The sequence below is a fragment of the Oncorhynchus gorbuscha genome, linkage group LG22 (assembly GCF_021184085.1).
Source record: "Oncorhynchus gorbuscha isolate QuinsamMale2020 ecotype Even-year linkage group LG22, OgorEven_v1.0, whole genome shotgun sequence".
Taxonomy (NCBI): domain Eukaryota; kingdom Metazoa; phylum Chordata; class Actinopteri; order Salmoniformes; family Salmonidae; genus Oncorhynchus; species Oncorhynchus gorbuscha.
In genome coordinates, this window is record NC_060194.1 from 50581806 (window position 1) to 50605385 (window position 23580).

Sequence of the window (23580 nt, forward strand, 5' to 3'; positions counted from 1 at the left end):
TAAAGGAGGGGGCTATTTAATCAAACATATATTGATTTATTTCACACTTTTGGTTAGAACATGATTCCATATGTGCTTATTTCATAGTTGATGTCTTTACCAGCTTATTTTATACATTGTAGAATAATAGGAAGAAACCCCTGAAATGAGTAGTTGTTGTAAAACTTTTGACCGGTAGTGTAGATCGACCTTAACATTGTCGATAGGGATTTCTTTATTTTTGAGTTGTTCAGCAATATTCCAGAATTGACTACTTTTGTTCGACTCCCAAACTAATTTCAGCAACTGTGTCGGTTACCTATCACCCGATTCTAATTAGACAACTCTCCGCTGTCCACTGTGCCGGAACAGGACAATATGTCTGCAGGTCGGTGACCTTGGCGCTTGGACGGTTACTTATTGAAAGACTGTGAGCATTTGAAGAAGCAGATTGCCTGTTTCCTTTGGAGCTAACGACATTGGGGATGTTGACCACGACCATCCTTCGGGAATCTCTCAGGGCTGTGATTTGAGGTCGCATTTTCCCATATAAAATCAGATGAAGAAACTCGCCAATACCAGGATGAAAGAATTGAGAGAGTTGGGGAACAGGAAAGTTTAGAATTCATTCCTAGAACGCTGATCGAAGTAGAAAAAATTAATACAATACTATCCTTTCGAAACTAATGGATTCTTAACTTTGAACTGGGTGACAAACCACCAATGATTAACAAGACAGCCAAGGCATGTTCATGCATCTAGAGCTAGTCATCAAATAAATAAAAAAAACACAATGGTCCAAGTAGTAAATAGACCCACAGGATGATAATAAATATTTGGAGCAAGTTCTACAGCATTGCTGTACATAAATCAAAATGTCACTGAGCCACAAACACATCTTTCTCACTGAATGTGCACTTTCCTAAACTGCTGCCACTCCGATGCCGGGTAACTCGAGGAGATTGGCTGTGATGAGAACAAATACAAACAGCCCCTGACCAGATGGATGTATAACAGAATTCTATAAAAAATATAGTAAGCTCCACCCTGTTGAATGTTTAAATCATTCAAAGAAAAATGACAAATTCACAAAAACACTGAGACTACTATAGCACTGATCTTGATTAGTGATTCCATGGAGATGTCATCTTATCGCCCGTGTCGTTACTCCCCATATAGAATAAGGTGCTGCACCCACTCAATATTTTTTATTTTACCTTTATTCAACGAGGCAAGTCAGTTCCGAACCAATTCTTATTTTCAATGATGGCCTAGTGGGTTAACTGCATGTTCAGGGGTAGAATGACAGATTTGTACCTTGTCAGCTGGGGTTTGAACCCGCAAATCCTTCTGGTTACTAGTCCAACGCTCTAACCACTAGGCTACCCTGCCACCCCAAATATGTGTACTTCTGGTTTAACTACACTGCTTGAAATGACTAAATACGGTCTTACAATATACCACCTAATAGATTTGTATTTTTTGTATGTGTGGGTTTAAATTGTGTTTATCCTCTTAAGTTGCCGTTCCATTCAACACTACAATGAATGTCAAGGTTTGTATCCATCTTTATTGGAAATAACAAACAAGATTATAAAGATAATGTAATGCCAGCCCTGTAGTGTGTAGTGTGAGGTGTGTGTGTGGGTCTTACCTCTGCAGCAGACATGAAGGAGTGGATTGGAGGCCATGCTGACGGAGTCTTTGAGACAGGACACATCATCCAGATCATCTCTACAAAACACCGGGTTTTTATCTGAAATAAAACAGCAAACGTTTATTGGTACACAGGTTTGAAGTATATGTTATAGTGAGTGCAGCAAAAGGGTTACGTTACTAGCGCCTAACAAAATATAATGTCAAACAAGTACACAAATAATTAGAAATACAATAATCTAGAAATGTCAGAACAAATCCAATAACCAACTGTAACAGTAATCCAAATGCATTATATTTCTATATATCTATCTATCTATCTATCTCTACTTTACCATTCTATACCATGACTAAGTAAACAAGACACCCCAGGAATGGGCCTGTACAGCAGTAGACACCCCAGGAATGGCCTGTACAGCAGTAGACACCCCAGGAATGGCCTGTACAGCAGTAGACACCCCAGGAATGGCCTGTACAGCAGTAGACACCCCAGGAATGGCCTGTACAGCAGTAGACACCCCAGGAATGGCCTGTACAGCAGTAGACACCCCAGGAATGGCCTGTACAGCAGTAGACACCCCAGGAATGGCCTGTACAGCAGTAGACACCCCAGGAATGGCCTGTACAGCAGTAGACACCCCAGGAATGGCCTGTACAGCAGTAGACACCCCAGGAATGGCCTGTACAGCAGTAGACACCCCAGGAATGGCCTGTACAGCAGTAGACACCCCAGGAATGGCCTGTACAGCAGTAGACACCCCAGGAATGGCCTGTACAGCAGTAGACACCCCAGGAATGGCCTGTACAGCAGTAGACACCCCAGGAATGGCCTGTACAGCAGTAGACACCCTAGAATGGCCTGTACAGCAGTAGACACCCTAGGAATGGTCTGTACAGCAGTAGACACCCTAGGAATGGTCTGTACAGCAGTAGACACCCCTAAGATTAGCCTGTAGGGTCTACCGTCCAGTAGGGTCTAAGAGTAGCCTGTAGGGTCTACTGTCCAGTAGGGTAAGAGTAGCCTGTAGGTCTACCGTCCAATAGGGTCTAAGAGTAGCCTGTAGGGTCTAAGAGTAGCCTGTAGGGTCTAAGAGTAGCCTGTAGGGTCTACCATCCTGTAGGGTCTAAGACTAGCCTGTAGGGTCTAAGACTAGCCTGTAGGGTCCAAGACTAGCCTGTAGGGTCCAAGACTAGCCTGTAGGGTCCAAGACTAGCCTGTAGGGTCCAAGACTAGCCTGTAGGTCCAAGACTAGCCTGTAGGGGTCCAAGACTAGCCTGTAGGGTCCAAGACTAGCCTGTAGGGTCCAAGACTAGCCTGTAGGGTCCAAGACTAGCCTGTAGGGCCAAGACTAGCCTGTAGGGTCAAGACTAGCCTGTAGGGTCCAAGACTAGCCTGTAGGGTCCAAGACTAGCCTGTAGGGTCCAAGACTAGCCTGTAGGGTCCAAGACTAGCCTGTAGGGTCCAAGACTAGCCTGTAGGGTCAAGACTAGCCTGTAGGGTCCAAGACTAGCCTGTAGGGTCCAAGACTAGCCTCAGGGTCCAAGACTAGCCTGTAGGGTCCAAGACTAGCCTGTAGGGTCCAAGACTAGCCTGTAGGGTCCAAGACTAGCCTGTAGGGTCTAAGACTAGCCTGTAGGGTCTAAGACTAGCCTGTAGGGTCTACTGTCCAGTAGGGTCTAAGAGTAGCCTGTAGGGTCTAAGAGTAGCCTGTAGGGTCTACCATCCAGCCTGGGGTCCAAGACTAGCCTGTAGGGTCTAAGACTAGCCTGTAGGGTCTAAGACTAGCCTGTAGGGTCTAAGACTAGCCTGTAGGGTCTAAGACTAGCCTGTAGGGTCTAATCCAGAGGGTCTAGCCTGTAGGGTATACCATCCAATAGGGTCTACGACTAGCCTGTAGGGTCTAGACTAGCCTGTAGGGTCTACTGTCCAGTAGGGTCTACCTCAGGGTCTAGCCTGTAGGGTCTAAGAGTAGCCTGTAGGGTCTAAGAGTAGCCTGTAGGGTCTACCATTCAATAGGGTCTAAGAGTAGCCTGTAGGGTCTACCATCCAGTAGGGTCTAAGACTAGCCTGTAGGGTCTACCGTCCAATAGGGTCTAAGACTAGCCTGTAGGGTCTACCGTCCAATAGGGTCTAAGAGTAGCCTGTAGGGTCTAAGAGTAGCCTGTAGGATCTAAGACGCAGCGTACCGAACCCCACGCAGCGCAGCGTACCGAACCCCACGCAGCGCAGCGCAGAACTAATAGACTCCATGTCACGTCACAGAAAATAACCTGTGTGTGTGTGTAAGTACGGTTTGAGTGTGTGTGGCAGCGTGTTTATTTCCTTGGCTGTGTGTCTGGATGTGTTTCTGCGATTGTGCATGTCGCTGGCTGTTCGTGTCCGGCTGTGTGTGTGTGTCCCTGTCCGTGTGTGTCTGGCTGAGTGTGTTTGAGTGCGTGCGTGTGAGCGTCCGGCTGTGTGTGGTCTCACCGTGGCTGCCGCTGTGTGAGGAAGGTTCAGAGACGCCCAGAGCTCCTTCAAACTCCTCCTGTAGTCTGTAGGCTCTCTGGAGAAGAAGCTCCAGCTTGTGGACAAACTCTGCACTGATCAGGTCCTGACCAGGAAGACACAAAGACGTTACAACAACACACCTTTATGCGCACACAGTACACACATACATACCGCACTCCCATACATACAACCTGGATGTGTGTGTGTGTGTATCACAAACCGACCGTGATTGGGAGTCCCATATAGGGCGGCACACAATTGGCCCAGCGTCGTTAGGGTTCGGCTGGGGTAGGCCATCATTGTAACTAAGAATTTGTTCTTAAAGGACTTGCCTAGTTAAATAAAATTGGTAAAACAGTACATTCTGTATTCCCATAGATATGTACTGTGTGGTGTCACTTTCCTCAGCTGTAGTCTCCAGTGTATTCACCTCTATACTCTCCTCAGCTAAGAGTCTCCAGTGTATTCACCTCTACTCTCCTCAGGTGTAGAGTCTCCAGTGTATTCACCTCTGTACTCTCCTCCCAGCTGCTGAGTCTCCAGTGTATTCACCTCTATACTCTCTCAGCTGTGGAGTCTCCAGTGTGCACCTCTATACTCCTCAGCTGTGGAGTCTCCAGTGTATTCACCTCTATACTCTCCTCAGCTGTGGAGTCTCCAGTATTCACCTCTATAGTCTCCTCAGCTGTGGAGTCTCCAGTGTATTCACCTCTATACTCTCCTCAGCTGTGGAGTCTCCAGTGTATTCACCCCAGCTCTCCTCAGCTGTGAACTCCAGTGCTATTCACCTCTGGTCTGCCAGCTAAGAGTCTCCAGTGTATTCACCCGCCATACTCTCCTCAGCTGTGGAGCTCCATACCTGGAGGGCAAAAGAGTAACAGTCAGAGTCCTCCTCCTCTGGTCTGCCACTAAAGGGTTTGAACCCGACTGCTCCCACCGCCTCAGCCCCAAACAGCTCCATACCTGGAGGGCAAACACCCATTACAAACCCGAGTCCTGACTGCCTCCATATGCCCCACCCCTAGAACCCGACTGCCTCCATATGCCCCCACCCCTAGAACCCGACTGCCTCCATATGCCCCACCCCCTTGAACCCGACTGCCTCCCATGCCCCACCCCTAGAACCCGACTGCCTCCATATGCCCCACCCCCTAGAACCCGACTCCTCCATATGCCCCACCCCTAGAACCCGACTGCCTCCATATGCCCCACCCCCTAGAACCCGACTGCCTCCATATGCCCCACCCCTTGAACCCGACTGCCTCCATATGCCCCACCCCAGAACCCGACTGCCTCCATATGCCCCACCCCTAGAACCCGACTGCCTCCATATGCCCCACCCCCCAGAACCCGACTGCCTCCATATGCCCCCACCCCCTAGAACCCGACTGCCTCCATATGCTCCACCCCTAGAACCCGACTGCCTCCATATGCCCCACCCCCTAGAACCCGACTGCTCTCCCATATGCCCACCCCCAGAACCCGACTGCTCCATATGCCCCACCCCCTAGAACCCGACTGCCCCCATATGCCCCACCCCTAGAACCCGACTGCCTCATGCCCCACCCCCCTAGAACCCGACTGCCCCCATATGCCCCACCCCTAGAACCCGACTGCCTCCATATGCCCCACCCTAGAACCCGACTGCCACTCCATATGCCCCACCCCTAGAACCCGACTGCCTCCATATGCCCCACCCTAGAACCCGACTGCCTCCATATGCCCCACCCCTAGAACCCGACTGCCTCCATATGCCCCACCCCTAGAACCCGACTGACTAACTATAAAAACATACAGCAACGCCTCAAGACCTGTGTGTGTCCTCACCCCTGAGGTAGAGTATTTGAGGCGTGGTAACAGGGATAAAGTTGACTACATTAGAGATGTCTTCATCTCCAGGTTTGTCCCAGCAGGTAGAGCTGTTAGCGCAGGTACAGGATGAGTTGATACTCTTACCTGGTAAAATAGAAGAACACATTCAGCAATACAATGTATAATCTTTCATCGACCATATCAGCTGAGAATTCCTATTGAATTGACTGATGAGGAAATATTGATCACTTCTGCAAACAGTAGAAATTCCAACTATGGATCATGGTCCTAGAGGCCAGACTCTGTAGTGACACAGACAGCTTGCTGTAAGGTCCCGTTGGGCAAAGGCCCAGGCGTAGACATTCTTACAGTTGAGAGACAGGCTGAGGTTCTGGCAACCTGCAGGCATCTATACACACAGAGACAGTCAGGTTTCATTACAAATTATCTAATGAAAATAGTCTTGTCAATATTTAAATGACTTTGATCAGAGGAAACAGTGTCTCTTCACTCCAGTCAACTAGTTGGATCCAAAGAGGAATGAAATCAAACTGTCGCTAGCCCTCTTTCCCACTCTGGGTCAGGTGTATAGTAGGCACCTTTCTCCTGGTGAACAACCAGGTCCTGGAAACTGAAAGGTCCCTGTCTGCTCCCACTGGGTGATTGACTCCCTTCTTCCTGCCTTTCCTCCTCTGGAAGTGACGGGCGAGGAAGAGGGAGAGACACTGCGCCGAAGGCTGTGTAGCAGCAACTACTTTTTAGTGCCTGTACTGAGGCTCACCTGGGGGCGGGGGGTAGAGAGACGGTTAAAAAATGTGCAAAATTAGTCATTCATAAAGGCATAGAAGGGAAGAAAGCGGACTGAAACATGGAGGAACTACTGCAAAACGTTTACCACCACATGCCTTAATGAACACAACCCAGGAAATACATCTAAAAACAGGCGGTGTAAATAACTGGTTCTCAATGGCTGAAAAGTAGCACACTCGTAGTATTTCAGGGACTGGGAGACTAGCCCGATCGAGGGGAAAGATGAACGGAGCAAAAATAATGAGAGATCCTTGATGAAAACCTGCTCCAGAGCGCTCAGGACCCTCAGACTGGGGCGAAGATTCACCTTCCAACAGGACAACGAACCAAAGCACACAGCCAAGACAACATGAGGAGTGTCTTTGGGACAAGCTCTGGATAAGAGCGACTAAAAATGTAACAAGAAATGGGTCCAGTTCTGCACCACCTAAATGCCAGAGATTCCACATAAAACAAGTGGCTTACAAGCTCAGTTGAAGTCTCTGAACTAACAAGTGGCTTACAAGCTCAGTTGAGGTCTCCGGAACTAAACAAGTGTGCTCCCTTAAAAGACATTGGCTGAAAGAAAGGATTTATCCATTTGAGATGCCCTAGCCAGTATACACATCCTCAAAAATAGTCTAAGTAACTTAAAAACAATCCTTAAATTGCACAATGTTACATGTTTTGTAAGATGTTTTGTGCAGTATTTCTCAATGAAAAAAAAAAAAAAATGGAATGACAGACATTGAAGAACTCCTACTGTTGCCGAAGGGGCATACACTTCGGACTTTGGCTTGTGTGTCCGAACCCTCACCCAAGTCCAAAACGAAAAACACAAATGTCGTCAGCCTACATGCGCCAACTCTTTGGGCTGGGAAGCATGCGGGCGCCTTCATGCAACCACAACTTCCACTTCTCTTTTCATGGACCAGCTCAAAGACCGACGGGGAGAACCGTCAGTCAGTGACAGGTTCTGACTGCAGCACCACTACATTTGTATTCATTCCATGGTCCATAGGACGAGGACAGCACCCGGCCACATAACACATTGACCAGATTGGCAATAAGTAGCCATGTCCCGAGCAAGAATGGCACATAGGAAATGGGCAGGAGCCTGTTTCTGTAGTGCGAGGCAGCTTGAGGTTGAAATGCAGCCCGCTGGACAGAACGCTTGTCTGTCATTCAGCCTTCCCAAAATCCATCTCCTTAATGCAGATTGCCAAGCAGAGAGGCATCGGGTCCCATTTTTAGAGTGTTTGGTATGAATCGACAGGGGACTGAACCAACAGTCAGGACAGACACTAAACACCAGGCCACTGAGTTGGTAGTACATATCAACGGGAGGGCCTTACCTTCGAGAGGGAGGGAGGGCCTTACCTTCGAGAGGGAGGGAGGGCCTTACCTTCGAGAGGGAGGGAGGGCCTTACCTTCGAGAGGAGGGAGGGCCTTACCTTCGAGAGGGAGGGAGGGCCTTACCTTCGAGAGGGAGGGAGGGCCTTACCTTCGAGAGGGAGGGAGGGCCTTACCTTCGAGAGGGAGGGAGGGCCTTACCTTCGAGAGGGAGGGAGGGCCTTACCTTCGAGAGGGGAGGGAGGGCCTTACCTTCGAGAGGGAGGGAGGGCCTTACCTTCGAGAGGGAGGGAGGGCCTTACCTTCGAGAGGGAGGGAGGGCCTTACCTTCGAGAGGAGGGAGGGCCTTACCTTCGAGAGGGAGGGAGGGCCTTACCTTCGAGAGGGAGGGAGGGCCTTACCTTCGAGAGGAGGGAGGGCCTTACCTTCGAGAGGGAGGGCCTTACCTTCGAGAGGGAGGGCCTTACCTTCGAGAGGGAGGAGGGGCCTTACCTTCGAGAGGGGGGCCTTACCTTCGAGAGGAGGGCCTTACCTTCGAGAGGGAGGGCCTTACCTTCGAGAGGGAGGGCCTTACCTTCGAGAGGAGGGCCTTACCTTCGAGAGGGAGGGCCTTACCTGTGAGAGGGAGTTATAGAGGGTATGGGGCAGGTTGATCACGCGGATGGCTGCCAGATGGAAGGACAGCTTGGTGGAGGGGCCAGTGAAGGAGTCGTCGGTCATCGTAGCGGTCTTAACTGTCCATCACCCCGCTGCAGGGAACACTGTCCGATCCTCTTCTTCTTAAGCTGTGGAGGAGAGGACATAAGACTTAAGGTTGTCACACACACGTATGTAATACATCTTTGGAGATTTCCGGGCAAGAACAACTCTTTCTGAATACAGTAATTCATTAACAAATGGCCTCCCAGTGGTGCAGCAGTCTAAGGCACTGCATTGCAATCCCGGACTGTATCACAACCGGCTGTGATCGAGAGTCCCCTAGGGCAGCGCACAATTGGCCAGGCATGGTCCGGGTTAGGGAGGGTTTGGCAGTCATTGTAAAATAAGAATTTGTTCTTAGCCTCTCTTGGGTAGGGGGCAAGATTTTGGCATCTGGATGAAAAGCGTGCCCAAAGTAAACTGCCTGTTTACTCAGGCCCAGAAGCAAGGATACGCATATAATTGGTAGATTTGGATAGAAAACACTCCAAAGTCTGAGTATAACAGAACTCCAATGTCTGAGTATAACAGAACTGATATGGCAGGCAAAACCCCGAGGACAAACACCCCCCCAAAAAATTATTCTGCCTACCTCCATTTTCAATGGCTATCACCTTTATAATAACGCCAGGGTAGTAGGTTCGATTCCCGGGACCACCCATACGTAGAATGTATGCACACATGACTGTAAGTCGCTTTGGATAAAAGCGTCTGCTAAATGGCATATATTATTATTATATTATTATATTATAAACAGCAAGTAAACAAAAGTCTTTTTATATCCATTGAGAATGACTGGCAAGGGAGACACTTGTAAGTCGCTCTGGATAAGAGCGTCTGCTAAATGACTTAAATGTAAATGTAGACGTATAAGGCCAAGTCCTCCCAGATTGCAGTTCCTAGGGCTTCCACTAGAGGTCAGTCTTTAGAAAGAGTTTCAGGCTGGTTTTTTGAAAAATGAGCCAGGAATTGTAGTTTGTCTAGGTGGCTCCCATTTTGTCTGTAGTGTTTCCAAGCGTGGAAGAGTGCATTCTTTGGTATTTTTCTCCAGTAAAGACAATAATGATTCTCAGTCTTAACCTTCATAGTTTATTTACGTATTAGTGTACCCAAGGTTTGATTAGAAACGTTGTTTGACTTGTTTGTTAAAGTTTATTAGTAAAGTTTGGGATTAATTTTGTATAATAATAATAATATATGCCATTTAGCAGACGCTTTTATCCAAAGCGACTTACAGTCACGTGTGCATACATTCTACGTATGGGTGGTCCCGGGGATTGAACCCACTACCCTGGCGTTACAAGCGCCATGCTCTACCAACTGAGCTACAGAAGGACCATTTTGATTGAGGGAAACTGGGTGGATTATTGACTGAAGCGCGCCAGATAAACTGAGTTATGGATATAAAGAAGGACATTATCGAACTAAAGGACCATTTGTGATGTAACTGGGACCTTTTGGAGTGTCAACAGAAGAAGATCATCAAAGGTAAGGCATTTTTTATATCACAATTTCTGACTTTCGTGTCGCACCTGCCTGGTTGAAATATGTTTTTCATGCGTTTGTATGCGGGGCGCTGTCCTCAGATAATTGCATGGTTTGCTTTCGCCATAAAGCATTTTAGAAAACTGACATATTGGCTGGATTAACAAGTCACACTTTATTTTGATGTATTACACTAGTGATTTGAATATTGAGTGAGTTAAATATTCATAATTCTGTAGTTTGAATTTCTCACCCTGCAATTTCACCGGATGTTGGCCAGGTGGGACGCTACCGTCCCATATGAAGTAATGGACTTTTAAAGTTAAATCTTTTTTTTTTTTTTTTTAACATTTACTTGACTTTTAGGTAGCCTAGCCATTATGGTTCAACTCTCCTCTCTGGTAATATTGACAATGAACATAACCACTAGAAAAAAAGGCTAGAGTGGAAACAATTTAGTGTCAACATGTTAAGTATCCAGGGATAACATACTGCATTACTATCCTGCCCCTCCTATGAATCAAAACACCTGCCCCTACATTCTCCTGTCTGTCTGAAAGGGGGATACCTAGTCAACTGAATGCATTCAACTGAAATGTGTCTTCCGCATTTAACCCAACCTCAGTCCCCTCCTGTACTCCCTGTTCACCCACGACTGCACGGCCAGGTACGACTCCAACACCATCATTAAGTTTGCTGATGACACAAGTGGTAGGCTTGATCACCGACAACAATGAGACAGCCTATAGGGAGGAGGTCAGAGACCTGGCAGTGTGGACAACAACCTCTCCCTCAATGTGAGCAAGACTAAGGAGATGATTGTGGACTTCAGGAAAAGGAGGGCCGAACCCGCTCCACATCGACGGGGCTGTAGTCAAGCAGGTTGAGAGGTTTAAGTTCCTTGGTGTCCACATCACCAACAAACTATCATGGTCCAAACACACCAAGAAAGTAATGAAGAGGGCATGACAAAACTGTCAAAGACTCCAGTACCCCAAGTCAAACTGTTCTCTCTGCTACTGCATGGCAAACAGTACCGGAGCACCAAGTCTAGGTCAAAAAGGCTCCTTAACAGCTTCTACCCACAAGCCATAACACTGCTAAACAATTCATCAAAATGGCCACCAGGATTGGCCACCAGAATGGCAACCAGCATTGAGAATCACCCCTCCAACCATTGCTTTTACACTTCTGCTACTCCCTGTTTATCTATGCATAGTCACTTTCAGCCCTCCCTACATGTACAAATGACCTCGACTCACCTGTACCCCTCACATCGACTCTGTACCTCCTGTGTATAGCCTCATTGTTATTTTATTGCGTTTATTTTTTTTAACCTGTAGTAAATATTTTCTCAATTCTAATTAAAACTGCATTGATGGTTAAGGGCTTGTAAGTCAGCATTTCACGGTAAGGTCTACACCGGTTTGTATTCAATGCATGTGACAAATACAAGTTGACAAGTGAAATCAGGTGTGTCTTCTCTGGAATAGCCTCGACCTAACACAAGGAACGGGTAGGGGTCCCTGAGGTCTGAGAACAGCAACCACCAGACAGAGACGCAATCGCACATACAATGCATTGCTACTAGCTAGCTCAATAAGCTAACTAAATAACTAGCTAGCTGACTCTAGCTAATGCAAATATGCAGAAACTGAAGACTAACGTACAACACATTGTCAGTTAAAGCCTACATGTATAGAGAGTCAAGTGTACCTTCAAGGCTTCAGTGTGATTCTCTCAACACCGGCTGCCAAAGCTGCCTCTTGCACGTGCGAGCAGTCTACCTTGAGGAAAAAATCTGCATATCTCCAATGTGCAACGTCATGATTCAGAGGTCGGTTTTCCGGGGGGTGGGGGGGGGGTTGCTTTCAAAATAAAAGCCCAGCGCAAAGCTTGGACATGTTCCTACACAGTCAAACTATTTCGACGTCTTAAACCTATTTATAGTAGCATTGTCAAACGTATTCCATGGAGGGCCTAGTGTCTGCACAGGACAGGATTTGTCAAACCCTGCTCTAGCCAACAGCTGGCAGATACGGGTAGGCTAGTCTACATGTATGGGTAGGCTAGTCTACATGTATGGGTAGGCTAGTCTACATGTATGGGTAGGCTAGTCTACATGTATGGGTAGGCTAGACTACATGTATGGGTAGGCTAGTCTACATGTATGGGTAGGCTAGTCTACATGTATGGGTAGGCTAGTCTACATGTATGGGTAGGCTAGTCTACATGTATGGGTAGGCTAGACTACATGTATGGGTAGGCTAGTCTACATGTATGGGTAGGCTAGTCTACATGTATGGGTAGGCTAGACTACATGTATGGGTAGGCTAGACTACATGTATGGGTAGGCTAGACTACATGTATGGGTAGGCTAGACTACATGTATGGGTAGGCTAGACTACATGTATGGGTAGGCTAGACTACATGTATGGGTAGGCTAGACTACATGTATGGGTAGGCTAGACTACATGTATGGGTAGGCTAGACTACATGATGAGATTAACAGCTGGCAGTCAAGCATCGACCGTCATGTCACTTGTACACTTAAGTCACTATTTTACCTTCATAAAGACCCTTGCTATTTACTGGAAAAGAGAATGAAGGTCACCATGCATTTTCCTCACCCTGTGAAGTTCATAATTTATTTAATCTGTAGCCTAATAAACAGCATGATTCCCCAAGACGTTGTGGTAGGACCACACAACATATCATCGCGTGATGGTTATTATATCAATATTTGCACATAAAGGCGTTTCCACCGCCATTTCTCTCAAAATTATTTTACCGACATGGCACCAAATAGATCCCACCACGTTGAACAAACAAATGATCTGTCAGCATTTATAACATTTTACCCAAACTTCCTGTTTCCATCACAGCTGTCATAATTATTGTTAAATGGTATGATACTCACATAAAAACTATAGATGGAAACGTGGTTATAGACTATGTAGAAATCCAAGTCAAAATCTATTTCAATTTGTTTATTGTGCAGAATCTGAATTTTGTTATCCCACTCTTAGTCGTCAGGTGACGCAGCAACACCCGTTCCCACACAACCACAAGATGGCAGTTGCGTCAGAAGGCGGATCCACTCCTTGCCATTAGGCGGATCCATGTGTGGTTTCACGGTGGGTTGGAAAGGAGTTAGGTGCGGTTGAATCAGTGAAGGTAACCTGTAGTGGACTTCTGATATTTGTTTGTGTTTCTTCTAACCCGGGCGAGTGGGCGCTCCGTGTCACGCAACTTGGGTAAAGATCTATTTCTTGCTTTGCTCTTAGGAACAGGGAACCATTGAAAGTAGTGATTTCTGGGGTAACGTTAAGTGTGGAGGCGGAGCATTTGAAGTTGAAGATTCCTGGTGTTTGTGATGCCCACCGTTTGGTGAGACGCAGACCTGGGGGGTGAGCGTGGTGAAAAAGAGGAGTCACTGTCAGTCCTTTTTAGTTTTGAGTCAGAGTCTTTACCAACAAGGTCATGTTGGGTTGTAGCAGGTATCCTGTTTGAGCTTTTGTGCCGAATCCAATGCAGTGTTTCAGGTGCCACGTTTATGGTCCTGATGCAGCAGTTTGTTGGAGGGAGATTCCAAGATGTGGGAAGAGTGCAGGAGGACATGGGATAGAGGATTGGGTAGTTTCTGTGGATACAGTTGTATGTGTCAACTGCAGAAGTGCCCATGTTGCTGGGGGTTGGAAGTGTCTGGTGCAAGAGGCAGGTTGAGGTGGCTAGAGTCAGAGTAGTGTCGTATGCTGAGGCAGTGAAGAAAGTAGAGGAGGATGGGGTCAAGGGTGAGAGTTCCTGAGAGGATCCCTGTGAGTAGTAGATATGTGCCAGCACAGAGGGAAACGAGTGATGTATGCTTCAGTAAGGTTGTCTTCTTAGCAACGGTTATCAACAGTAACGCAGAAATGGAACGCAAATCAGAGAAAATAGATGTTGCGGTGGCATCTGCAGAGAAGTATTTTGACTTCAGAAGAGTTACAGGGTGTGTTGAATGGCGGTGACCCATTCTCCCAGGCCGTTGGCAGCAGATGGGGTCAAATTATTGTTATTATTTTTTTATTTTGTATCACAAAGTATAATGGATGTATATTATAGTCCAGTTGGGGCGGTAATGCAGCATATTGGATGCCAACCGCCGTTAAACTCCATAGAAGAAGAAGGCGGATCCACAACCTGGAAGTTGTGCGTTACGAATGAACGGTTTTCTCTTTTAAAACTGTTACATTTCGAAGTAATGTCAAGGATAGTTCTTGAGCCGGTGTGTTAGCATTTCAAAGATAACCGGAGCATTTCTTCCTAACTGTAAAATCCATACGTGCAGGTAAGAGCCAACAGGTTATAATCGAGGCGGTTGCTGCAGAGACGAAAACCCAGCAGCAAATTGACGTTTACTAGCTAAATGTTAGCATCATCCATTTGTCTCTTTTTTTTCCTTCTTCTTCTTCACATCAAGACCGGTATTGTTATCTAGCACGAATCGTGTTTAATGTTCAGATAAATCCACTTGATTCACATCGGGATTGAAATTGAACCGTGAACATATTTCACATCGACTGGTTAGCATGTTGGCTAGTTAGCGCCCCGGGCCAACTGCCCTTTTGGCCGTTAGTTTAGCCTCTGTCAGAGATCTGGCGCACCGACTGAACGGCCGGTAATGTCCGCCCCGTGTGCCGGTACCTAGTAGCTTACTGAATACATTACATCCAGTTGCTAGCAACTGTTTTGACGTGCTGGTTGATAATTATTAAGTGGTCTGAGGAAATGTAAAGGGGCTAAAGTGGGAAAGGGATGTACATGTTTCTAGTATGAATCAGCTTGAGGTCCAGTGGTTGGTAGTAAAAGGCATCATGAGGGTGAAGTAGGCGAAGAAACATGAGCAGAAATGCCCCGCCCAACATTTGGCTGTACTTGATAATTCAGATGAATTTATGTATTTCAAAGTTCATTGTGAAAATAGAGTAATATTGGAGATCATGAATTGATGAGGCTTTGGGTGGAAAAAACCTCTTCTCTGAGGATCGGATTGGTGTTGGTGGTTTCAAGGATATATACTGCATTCGGAAAGTATTCAGACCCTTGACTTTTTCCACATTGTTACATTAGCCTTAATCTAAAATGGATTAGTTTTCCCCCAATCTACACAAATGTATTAAAAAAGATTGAAATATGGAAATATTACATTTACATAAGTATTCAGACCCTACTCAGTACTTTGTTGAAGCACCTTTAGCAGAAATTACAGCCTCAAGTCTTCTTGGGTATAACACTACAAGCTTGGCACACCTGTATTTGGGGAGTTTCTCCCATTCTTCTCTGCAGATCAAATCAAACTTAAACTTTATTTGCCACACGTCCACAACAAGTGTGGACTTTACAGTGAAATGCTGACTTACAAGCCCTTAACCAACACTGCAGTTCAAGAAGAAGAAAATATTTACCAAGTAGGCTAAAATAAAAAGTAACACAAAAATAATAACAATAATGAGGCTTTGACAATGTAAATTTGTATGAGTTGTTCAGCAGCCTAATGGCTTGTTGAGGAGCCTTTTGGTCCTAGATGTGGCGCTCTGGCACCGCCTGCCGTGCAGTAGCAGAGAAAACAGACTGGAGTCTCTGACAGTTTTATGGGCTTTCCTCTGACACGGCCAAGTATATAGGTCCTGGATGGAAGGCAGCTTGGCCCCAGTGATGTACTGAGCCATTCACACTACCCTCTGTAGTGCCTTGTGGTCAGAGGCCAAGCAGTTGTCATACCAGGCAGTGAAGCAGCCAGTCAAGATGCTCTCGATGGTGCAGCTGTAGAACTTTGAGAATCTGAGGGCCCATGCCAATTATTTTTATCCTCCTGAAGGGAAGAGGAGTTGTCATGCTCTCTTCACGACTGTGTTGGTGTGTTAGGACCATGATAAATCCTTAGGGATGTGGACACCGAGGAACTTGAAGCTCTCGACCTGATCCACTACAGCCCTGTCGATGTGAATTGGGACGTGTCGACCCTCCGTTTCCTGTAGTCCACGATCAGCTCCTTTGTCTTGGAGAACCTTGAAGTGTTTTTATCAGCTGTGTAAAGTGCAATTATTAGGGTGTGTGTGTGAGTCAGAGAGAGTGAGATGTTTGTGAGTGGAAGAGTGCAGCTGGGATCTATGCAGGCTGATAGTTGTGACCTGAGAAAACACTATTGATCTGTAAGGGAATTTACCTGACCTGCTGGACCATCAATTGTATAGTGTTCTCTCTCACTCACACCACGCTCCCTGGCCTAGCCTGGGTTTGGTTGTCGAGGTCGTTTCTCTCACCACGCTCCCTGGCCTGGGTTTGGCTGTCGAGGTAGTTTCTCTCACCACGCTCCCTGGCCTGGGTTTGGCTGTCGAGGTAGTTTCTCTAACCACGCTCCTGCTGGAGTCACTATTTGAGGTACATGCTGAATAGACCACACAAGCCATTGCGCGCATGTTGATTTTGTCCCCTCACACCAGACGCGATCAGGACGCGCAGGTTTGGGGACAGGTGGAAAAAGCATTAAACATTTATGTCTTGCTGTTGCTAGCTAATTCGTACTGTGGTATAATGATTGGGTTGTTATTTGATGCACAAGGTCCTCTACTCCGACAATTAATCCACAGGTAAATGGGTAAACAGTTTATAATAATCTTTACTAAAGTCGACCGATTATGATTATTCAATACCGACTATTAGAGGACCAAAAGAGCCGATACTGATTAATCGGCCAATTTAAATAAAAAAAATAAGAAAAATAATAATAATTATATATATTTGTAATAATGACAATTACAACAATACTGAATGAACACTTATTTTAACTTAATATAAAATATCAATAAAATCAATTCAGCCTCAAATAAATAATGAAACATGTTCAATTTGGTTTAAATAATGCAAAAACAAAGTGTTGGAGAAGAACATAATATGTGCCATGTAAGAAAGCTAACGCTTCAGTTCCTTGCTCAGAACATGAGAACATATGAAAGTTGGTGGTTCCTTTTAACACGAGACTTCAATATTCCAAGGTAAAAGGTTTTAGGTTGTAGTTAATCTAGTTTTATAGGACTATTTCTCTCTATACCATTTGTATTTCATATAACTTTGACTATTGGATGTTCTTATAGGCACTATAGTACTGCCAGTGTAACAGTATATGGGTATATGCTCCTAAAAACCAATGAGGAGATGGGAGAGGCGGGACTTCCAGCGTGTTAAGCCTCACAATTAGAACCAAGTTCTAGAGCAGTGTGGTCAGTGTGTTAGAGTAGTGTGTTAGAGTAGTGTGTTAGAGTAGTGTGTTAGAGTAGTGTGTTAGAGCAGTGTGTTAGAGCAGTGTGTTAGAGTAGTGTGGCCAGTGTGTTAGAGCAGTGTGGCCAGTGTGTTAGAGCTGGGTGGCCAGTGTGTTAGAGCAGTGTGGCCAGTGTGTTGGAGCAGTGTGTTAGAGCTGGGTGGCCAGTGTGTTAGAGCTGGGTGGCCAGTGTGTTAGAGCAGTGTGTTAGAGCAGTGTGGCCAGTGTGTTAGAGCAGTGTGGCCAGTGTGTTAGAGCAGTGTGGCCAGTGTGTTAGAGCAGTGTGGCCAGTGTGTTAGAGCAGTGTGGCCAGTGTGTTAGAGCAGTGTGGCCAGTGTGTTAGAGCAGTGTGTTAGAGCAGTGTGGCCAGTGTGTTAGAGCAGTGTGTTAGAGCAGTGTGGCCAGTGTGTTAGAGCAGTGTGTTAGAGCAGTGTGGCCAGTGTGTTAGAGCAGTGTGGCCAGTGTGTTAGAGCAGTGTGTTAGAGCAGTGTGGCCAGTGTGTTAGAGCAGTGTGGCCAGTGTGTTAGAGCAGTGTGGCCAGTGTGTTAGAGCAGTGTGGCCAGTGTGTTAGAGCAGTGTGTTAGAGCAGTGTGGCCAGTGTGTTAGAGCAGTGTGGTCAGTGTGTTAGAGCAGTGTGTTAGAGCAGTGTGGCCAGTGTGTTAGAGCAGTGTGGCCAGTGTGTTAGAGCAGTGTGTTAGAGCAGTGTGGCCAGTGTGTTAGAGCAGTGTGGCCAGTGTGTTAGAGCAGTGTGTTAGAGCAGTGTGTTAGAGCAGTGTGTTAGAGCAGTGTGTTAGAGCAGTGTGTTAGAGCAGTGTGGCCAGTGTGTTAGAGCAGTGTGGCCAGTGTGTTAGAGCAGTGTGGCCAGTGTGTTAGAGCAGTGTGGCCAGTGTGTTAGAGCAGTGTGGCCAGTGTGTTAGAGCAGTGTGTTAGAGCAGTGTGTTAGAGCAGTGTGTTAGAGCAGTGTGTTAGAGCAGTGTGTTAGAGCAGTGTGGCCAGTGTGTTAGAGCAGTGTGGCCAGTGTGTTAGAGCAGTGTGGCCAGTGTGTTAGAGCAGTGTGGCCAGTGTGTTAGAGCTGTGTGGCCAGTGTGTTAGAGCTGTGTGGCCAGTGTGTTAGAGCTGTGTGGCCAGTGTGTTAGAGCTGTGTGGCCAGTGTGTTAGAGCTGTGTGGCCAGTGTGTTAGAGCTGTGTGGCCAGTGTGTTAGAGCTGTGTGGCCAGTGTGTTAGAGCTGTGTGGCCAGTGTGTTAGAGCAGTGTGTTCGAGCAGTGTGTTCGAGCAGTGTGTTCGAGCTGTGTTAGAGCAGTGTGTTCGAGCTGTGTGGCCAGTGTGTTAGAGCAGTGTGGCCAGTGTGTTAGAGCAGTGTGGCCAGTGTGTTAGAGCAGTGTGGCCAGTGTGTTAGAGCAGTGTGTTAGAGCAGTGTGGCCAGTGTGTTAGAGCAGTGTGGCCAGTGTGTTAGAGCAGTGTGGTCAGTGTGTTAGAGCAGTGTGTTAGAGCTGGGTGGCCAGTGTGTTAGAGCAGTGTGTTAGAGCTGTGTGTTAGAGCTGTGTGTTAGAGCTGGGTGGCCAGTGTGTTAGAGCAGTGTGTTAGAGCTGGGTGGCCAGTGTGTTAGAGCAGTGTGGCCAGTGTGTTAGAGCAGTGTGGCCAGTAGGTTAGAGCTGGGTGGCCAGTAGGTTAGAGCTGGGTGGCCAGTGTGTTAGAGCTGGGTGGCCTGTGTGTTAGAGCTGTGTGTTAGAGCTCTGTGTTAGAGCTGGATGGCCAGTGTGTTAGAGTAGGTATCCCCCCCTTTCCGACTGACTAGCTGTCCCCCCTTTCCGACTGACTAGCTGTCCCCCCTTTCCGACTGACTAGCTGTCCCCCTTTCCTACTGACTAATTATCCCCCTTTCCTACTGACTAGCTGTCCCCCTTTCCGACTGACTAGCTGTCCCCCTTTCCGACTGACTAGGTGTCCCCCTTTCCGACTGACTAGCTGTCCCCCTTTCCGACTGACTAGCTGTCCCCCCCTTTCCGACTGACTAGCTGTCCCCCTTTCCGACTGACTAGCTGTTCCCCCTTTCCGACTGACTAGCTGTTCCCCCTTTCCGACTGACTAGCTGTTCCCCCTTTCCGACTGACTAGCTGTCCCCCTTTCCGACTGACTAGCTGTCCCCCTTTCCGACTGACTAGCTGTCCCCCTTTCCGACTGACTAGCTGTCCCCCCTTTCCGACTGACTAGCTGTCCCCCCTTTCCGACTGACTAGCTGTCCCCCCTTTCCGACTGACTAGCTGTCCCCCCTTTCCGACTGACTAGCTGTCCCCCCTTTCCGACTGACTAGCTGTCCCCCCTTTCCGACTGACTAGCTGTCCCCCTTTCCGACTGACTAGCTGTCCCCCTTTCCGACTGACTAGCTGTCCCCCCTTTCCGACTGACTAGCTGTCCCCCCTTTCCGACTGACTAGCTGCCGTCCCCCCTTTCCGACTGACTAGCTGCCGTCCCCCTTTCCGACTGACTAGCTGTCCCCCTTTCCGACTGACTAGCTGTCCCCCCTTTCCGACTGACTAGCTGTCCCCCCTTTCCGACTGACTAGCTGCCGTCCCCCTTTCCGACTGACTAGCTGCCGTCCCCCTTTCCGACTGACTAGCTGCCGTCCCCTTTCCGACTGACTAGCTATCCCCCTTTCCGACTGACTAATTACCCCCTTTCCGACTGACTAATTACCCCCCTTTCCGACTGACTAGCTGTCCCCCCTTTCCGACTGACTAGCTGTCCCCCCTTTCCGACTGACTAGCTGTCCCCCTTTCCGACTGACTAATTACCCCCCTTTCCGACTGACTAGCTGTCCCCCCTTTCCGACTGACTAATTACCCCCCTTTCCGACTGACTAGCTGTCCCCCCTTTCCGACTGACTAGCTGTCCCCCCCCCCCTTTCCGACTGACTAGGCATAGTGTCATCAATACAATGTTGTTTTTTTCTTTACCAAAAATATTAAAAGTTTTGGTAGTATAATTTTACTACCGGTACTTCCTGAAATGTGTCTCAGGTGATTAGGACGATCACGTCTGTATCAGCCCATTTGATAGGGCAACGTTGCTGCTCCACAAGGCTAGTTATTCATTAATAGGGCTTTCTCTGCGTTGTTAGCCTCCCAATCATGCTGCACACTTGAATAATACAACAGGCATGTAGGAATGTTAAATTGCTAATTTATCTTCCCAGAACAATGTCCAGTACAGGAAAGGTTTGGGAACCCATGTTTTAGATCACAAAATAACATGCTTTTTCTTATCCTCTCTCCCTCTTCCTCTCCCTCTTCCTCTCCCCCTCTGACAGGTAAGGTTCAGGTTCAGGTGAGTGATGCCTGTAGAGTCCAGCAGTGACTGTCCCCATCTGGAGTGTGTTGGAGAAATCACCAAGGATGAACTGATCCACAAGTCACATGTGAGTCCTGTAGTCCTGTCCCCTTCCATAGATCACCTGTCCTGTAGTCCTGTCCCCTTCCATAGACCACCTGTCCTGTAGTCCTGTCCCCTTCCATAGGTCACCTGTCCTGTAGTCCTGTCCCCTTCCATAGGTCACCTGTCCTGTAGTCTTGTCCCCTTCCATAGGTCACCTGTCCTGTAGTCCTGTCCCCTTCCATAGGTCACCTGTCCTGTAGTCCTGTCCCCTTCCATAGACTACCTGTCCTGTAGTCCTGTCCCCTTCCATAGGTCACCTGTCCTGTAGTCCTGTCCCCTTCCATAGGTCACCTGTCCTGTAGTCCTGTCCCCTTCCATAGGTCACCTGTCCTGTAGTCCTGTCCCCTTCCATAGGTCACCTGTCCTGTAGTTCTGTCCCCTTCCATAGGTCACCTGTCCTGTAGTCCTGTCCCCTTCCATAGGTCACCTGTCCTGTAGTCCTGTCCCCTTCCATAGACTACCTGTCCTGTAGTCCTGTCCCCTTCCATAGATCACCTGTCCTGTAGTCCTGTCCCCTTCCATAGATCACCTGTCCTGTCCATAGACCACCTGTCCTGTAGTCCTGTCCCCTTCCATAGACCACCTGTCCTGTAGTCCTGTCCCCTTCCATAGACTACCTGTCCTGTCCCCTTCCATGGTACGTTACAGCCTTATTCTAAAATGGATTACATTTTTTTTCCTCATCAATTGACAAAGCAAAAACAGGTTTAAATGTTTTTGTTCATATTTACACAAGTATTCAGACCCTTTACTCAGTACTTTGTGGAAGCACCTTTGGCAGTGTTTACAGCCTCTCAAGCTCTGTCAGGTTGGATGGGGAGTGTCGCTGCACAGCTATTTTCAGGTCTCTCCAGAGATGTTCGATCGGGTTCAAGTCCGGGCTCTGGCTGGGCCACTCAAGGATATTCAGAGACTTGTCCTGAAGTCACTCCTGCGTTGTCTTGGCTGTGTGCTTAGGGTTGTTGTCCTGTTGATGGTGAACCTTCACCCCAGTCTGAGGTCCTGAGCGCTCTGGAGCAGGTTTTCATCAAGGATCTCTCTGTACTTCGCTCTGTTCATCTTTCCCTCGATCCTGACTAGTCTCCCAGTCCCTGCCGCTGAAAAACATCCCCACAGCAAACTCCCAGCAGGCTGTCATGTTCCTTTTACTGAGGAGTGGCTTCCATCTGGCCACTCTACCATAAAGGCCTGATTGGTGGAGTGCTACAGAGATGAGTGTTCTTCTGGAAGGTTCTGCCATCTCCACTCTGGAGCTCTGTCAGAGTGACCATTGGGTTGTTGGTCACCTTCCTGACCAAGGCCCTTCTTCCCGATTGCTCAGTTTGGCAGGGCGGCCAGCTCTAGAAAGAGTCTTGGTGGTTCCAAACTGATTCCATTTAAGAATGATGGAGGCTAATGTGTTCTTGGGGACCTTCAATGCTGCAGAAATGTTTTGGTACCCTTCCCCAGATCTATGCCTCGACACAATCCCGTCTCGGCGCTCTACAGGGAATTCCTTCGACCTCATGGCTTGGTTTTTGCTCTGACATGCACCTGTCAAGTGTGGGACCTTATATAGACAGGTGTGTGCCTTTCCAAATCATGTCCAATCAATTGAATTTATCACAGGTTGGACTCCAAGTTGTAGAAACATCGCTAGAAGGATCAATGGAAACGGGATGCATTTTAGCTCAATATCGTGTCTCATAGTAAAGGGTCTGAATTCTTAAGTAAATGTTTGTTTTTCTATTTTTAAGAAATGTGCAAACATGACTAAAAACCTGCTTTCACTTTGTCGGGGTATTGTGTGTAGATGGAGTGTTTTCATTTCATCCATTTTAGAATAAGACTAATTTAAACAAAATGGTCTGAATACTCTCTGAATGCACTGTAAACATAAACACATGGGGTCTGAATACTCTCTGAATGCACTGTAAACATAAACACATGGGGTCTGAATACTCTCTGAATGCACTGTAAACATAAACACATGGGGTCTGAATACTCTCTGAATGCACTGTAAACATAAACACATGGGGTCTGAATACTCTCTGAATGCACTGTAAACATAAACACATGGGGTCTGAATACTCTCTGAATGCACTGTAAACATAAACACATGGGGTCTGAATACTCTCTGAATGCACTGTAAACATAAACACATGGGGTCTGAATACTCTCTGAATGCACTGTAAACATAAACACATGGGGTCTGAATACTCTCTGAATGCACTGTAAACATAAACACATGGGGTCTGAATACTCTCTGAATGCACTGTAAACATAAACACATGGGGTCTGAATACTCTCTGAATGCACTGTAAACATAAACACATGGGGTCTGAATACTCTCTGAATGCACTGTAAACATAAACACATGGGGTCTGAATACTCTCTGAATGCACTGTAAACATAAACACATGGGGTCTGAATACTCTCTGAATGCACTGTAAACATAAACACATGGGGTCTGAATACTCTCTGAATGCACTGTAAACATAAACACATGGGGTCTGAATACTCTCTGAATGCACTGTAAACATAAACACATGGGGTCTGAATACTCTCTGAATGCACTGTAAACATAAACACATGGGGTCTGAA

The 23580-nt window shown here is 47.2% G+C and overlaps 1 protein-coding gene and 1 long non-coding RNA gene across 2 annotated transcripts in view; one reads left to right on the plus strand and one right to left on the minus strand.

Moving 5' to 3' along the window:
* Positions 1-6697: 6697 nt before the first annotated feature.
* On the minus strand, positions 6698-12080 carry LOC124009261. Its single transcript, XR_006834262.1, has 3 exons — positions 11981-12080; positions 8696-8865; positions 6698-6719 (listed from the first exon to the last, which is right to left on the minus strand). It is a non-coding gene; the product is annotated as an uncharacterized LOC124009261 (long non-coding RNA).
* A 2348-nt stretch (positions 12081-14428) lies between these two features.
* usp33 (ubiquitin specific peptidase 33) overlaps positions 14429-23580 on the plus strand; it is an 81004-nt gene continuing 71852 nt past the window's right edge. Inside the window, 2 exon segments of the mRNA XM_046320872.1 lie at positions 14429-14594; positions 20873-20980. Coding sequence (XP_046176828.1) covers positions 20897-20980 — 84 coding nt within the window. The 5' untranslated portion in view covers positions 14429-14594; positions 20873-20896.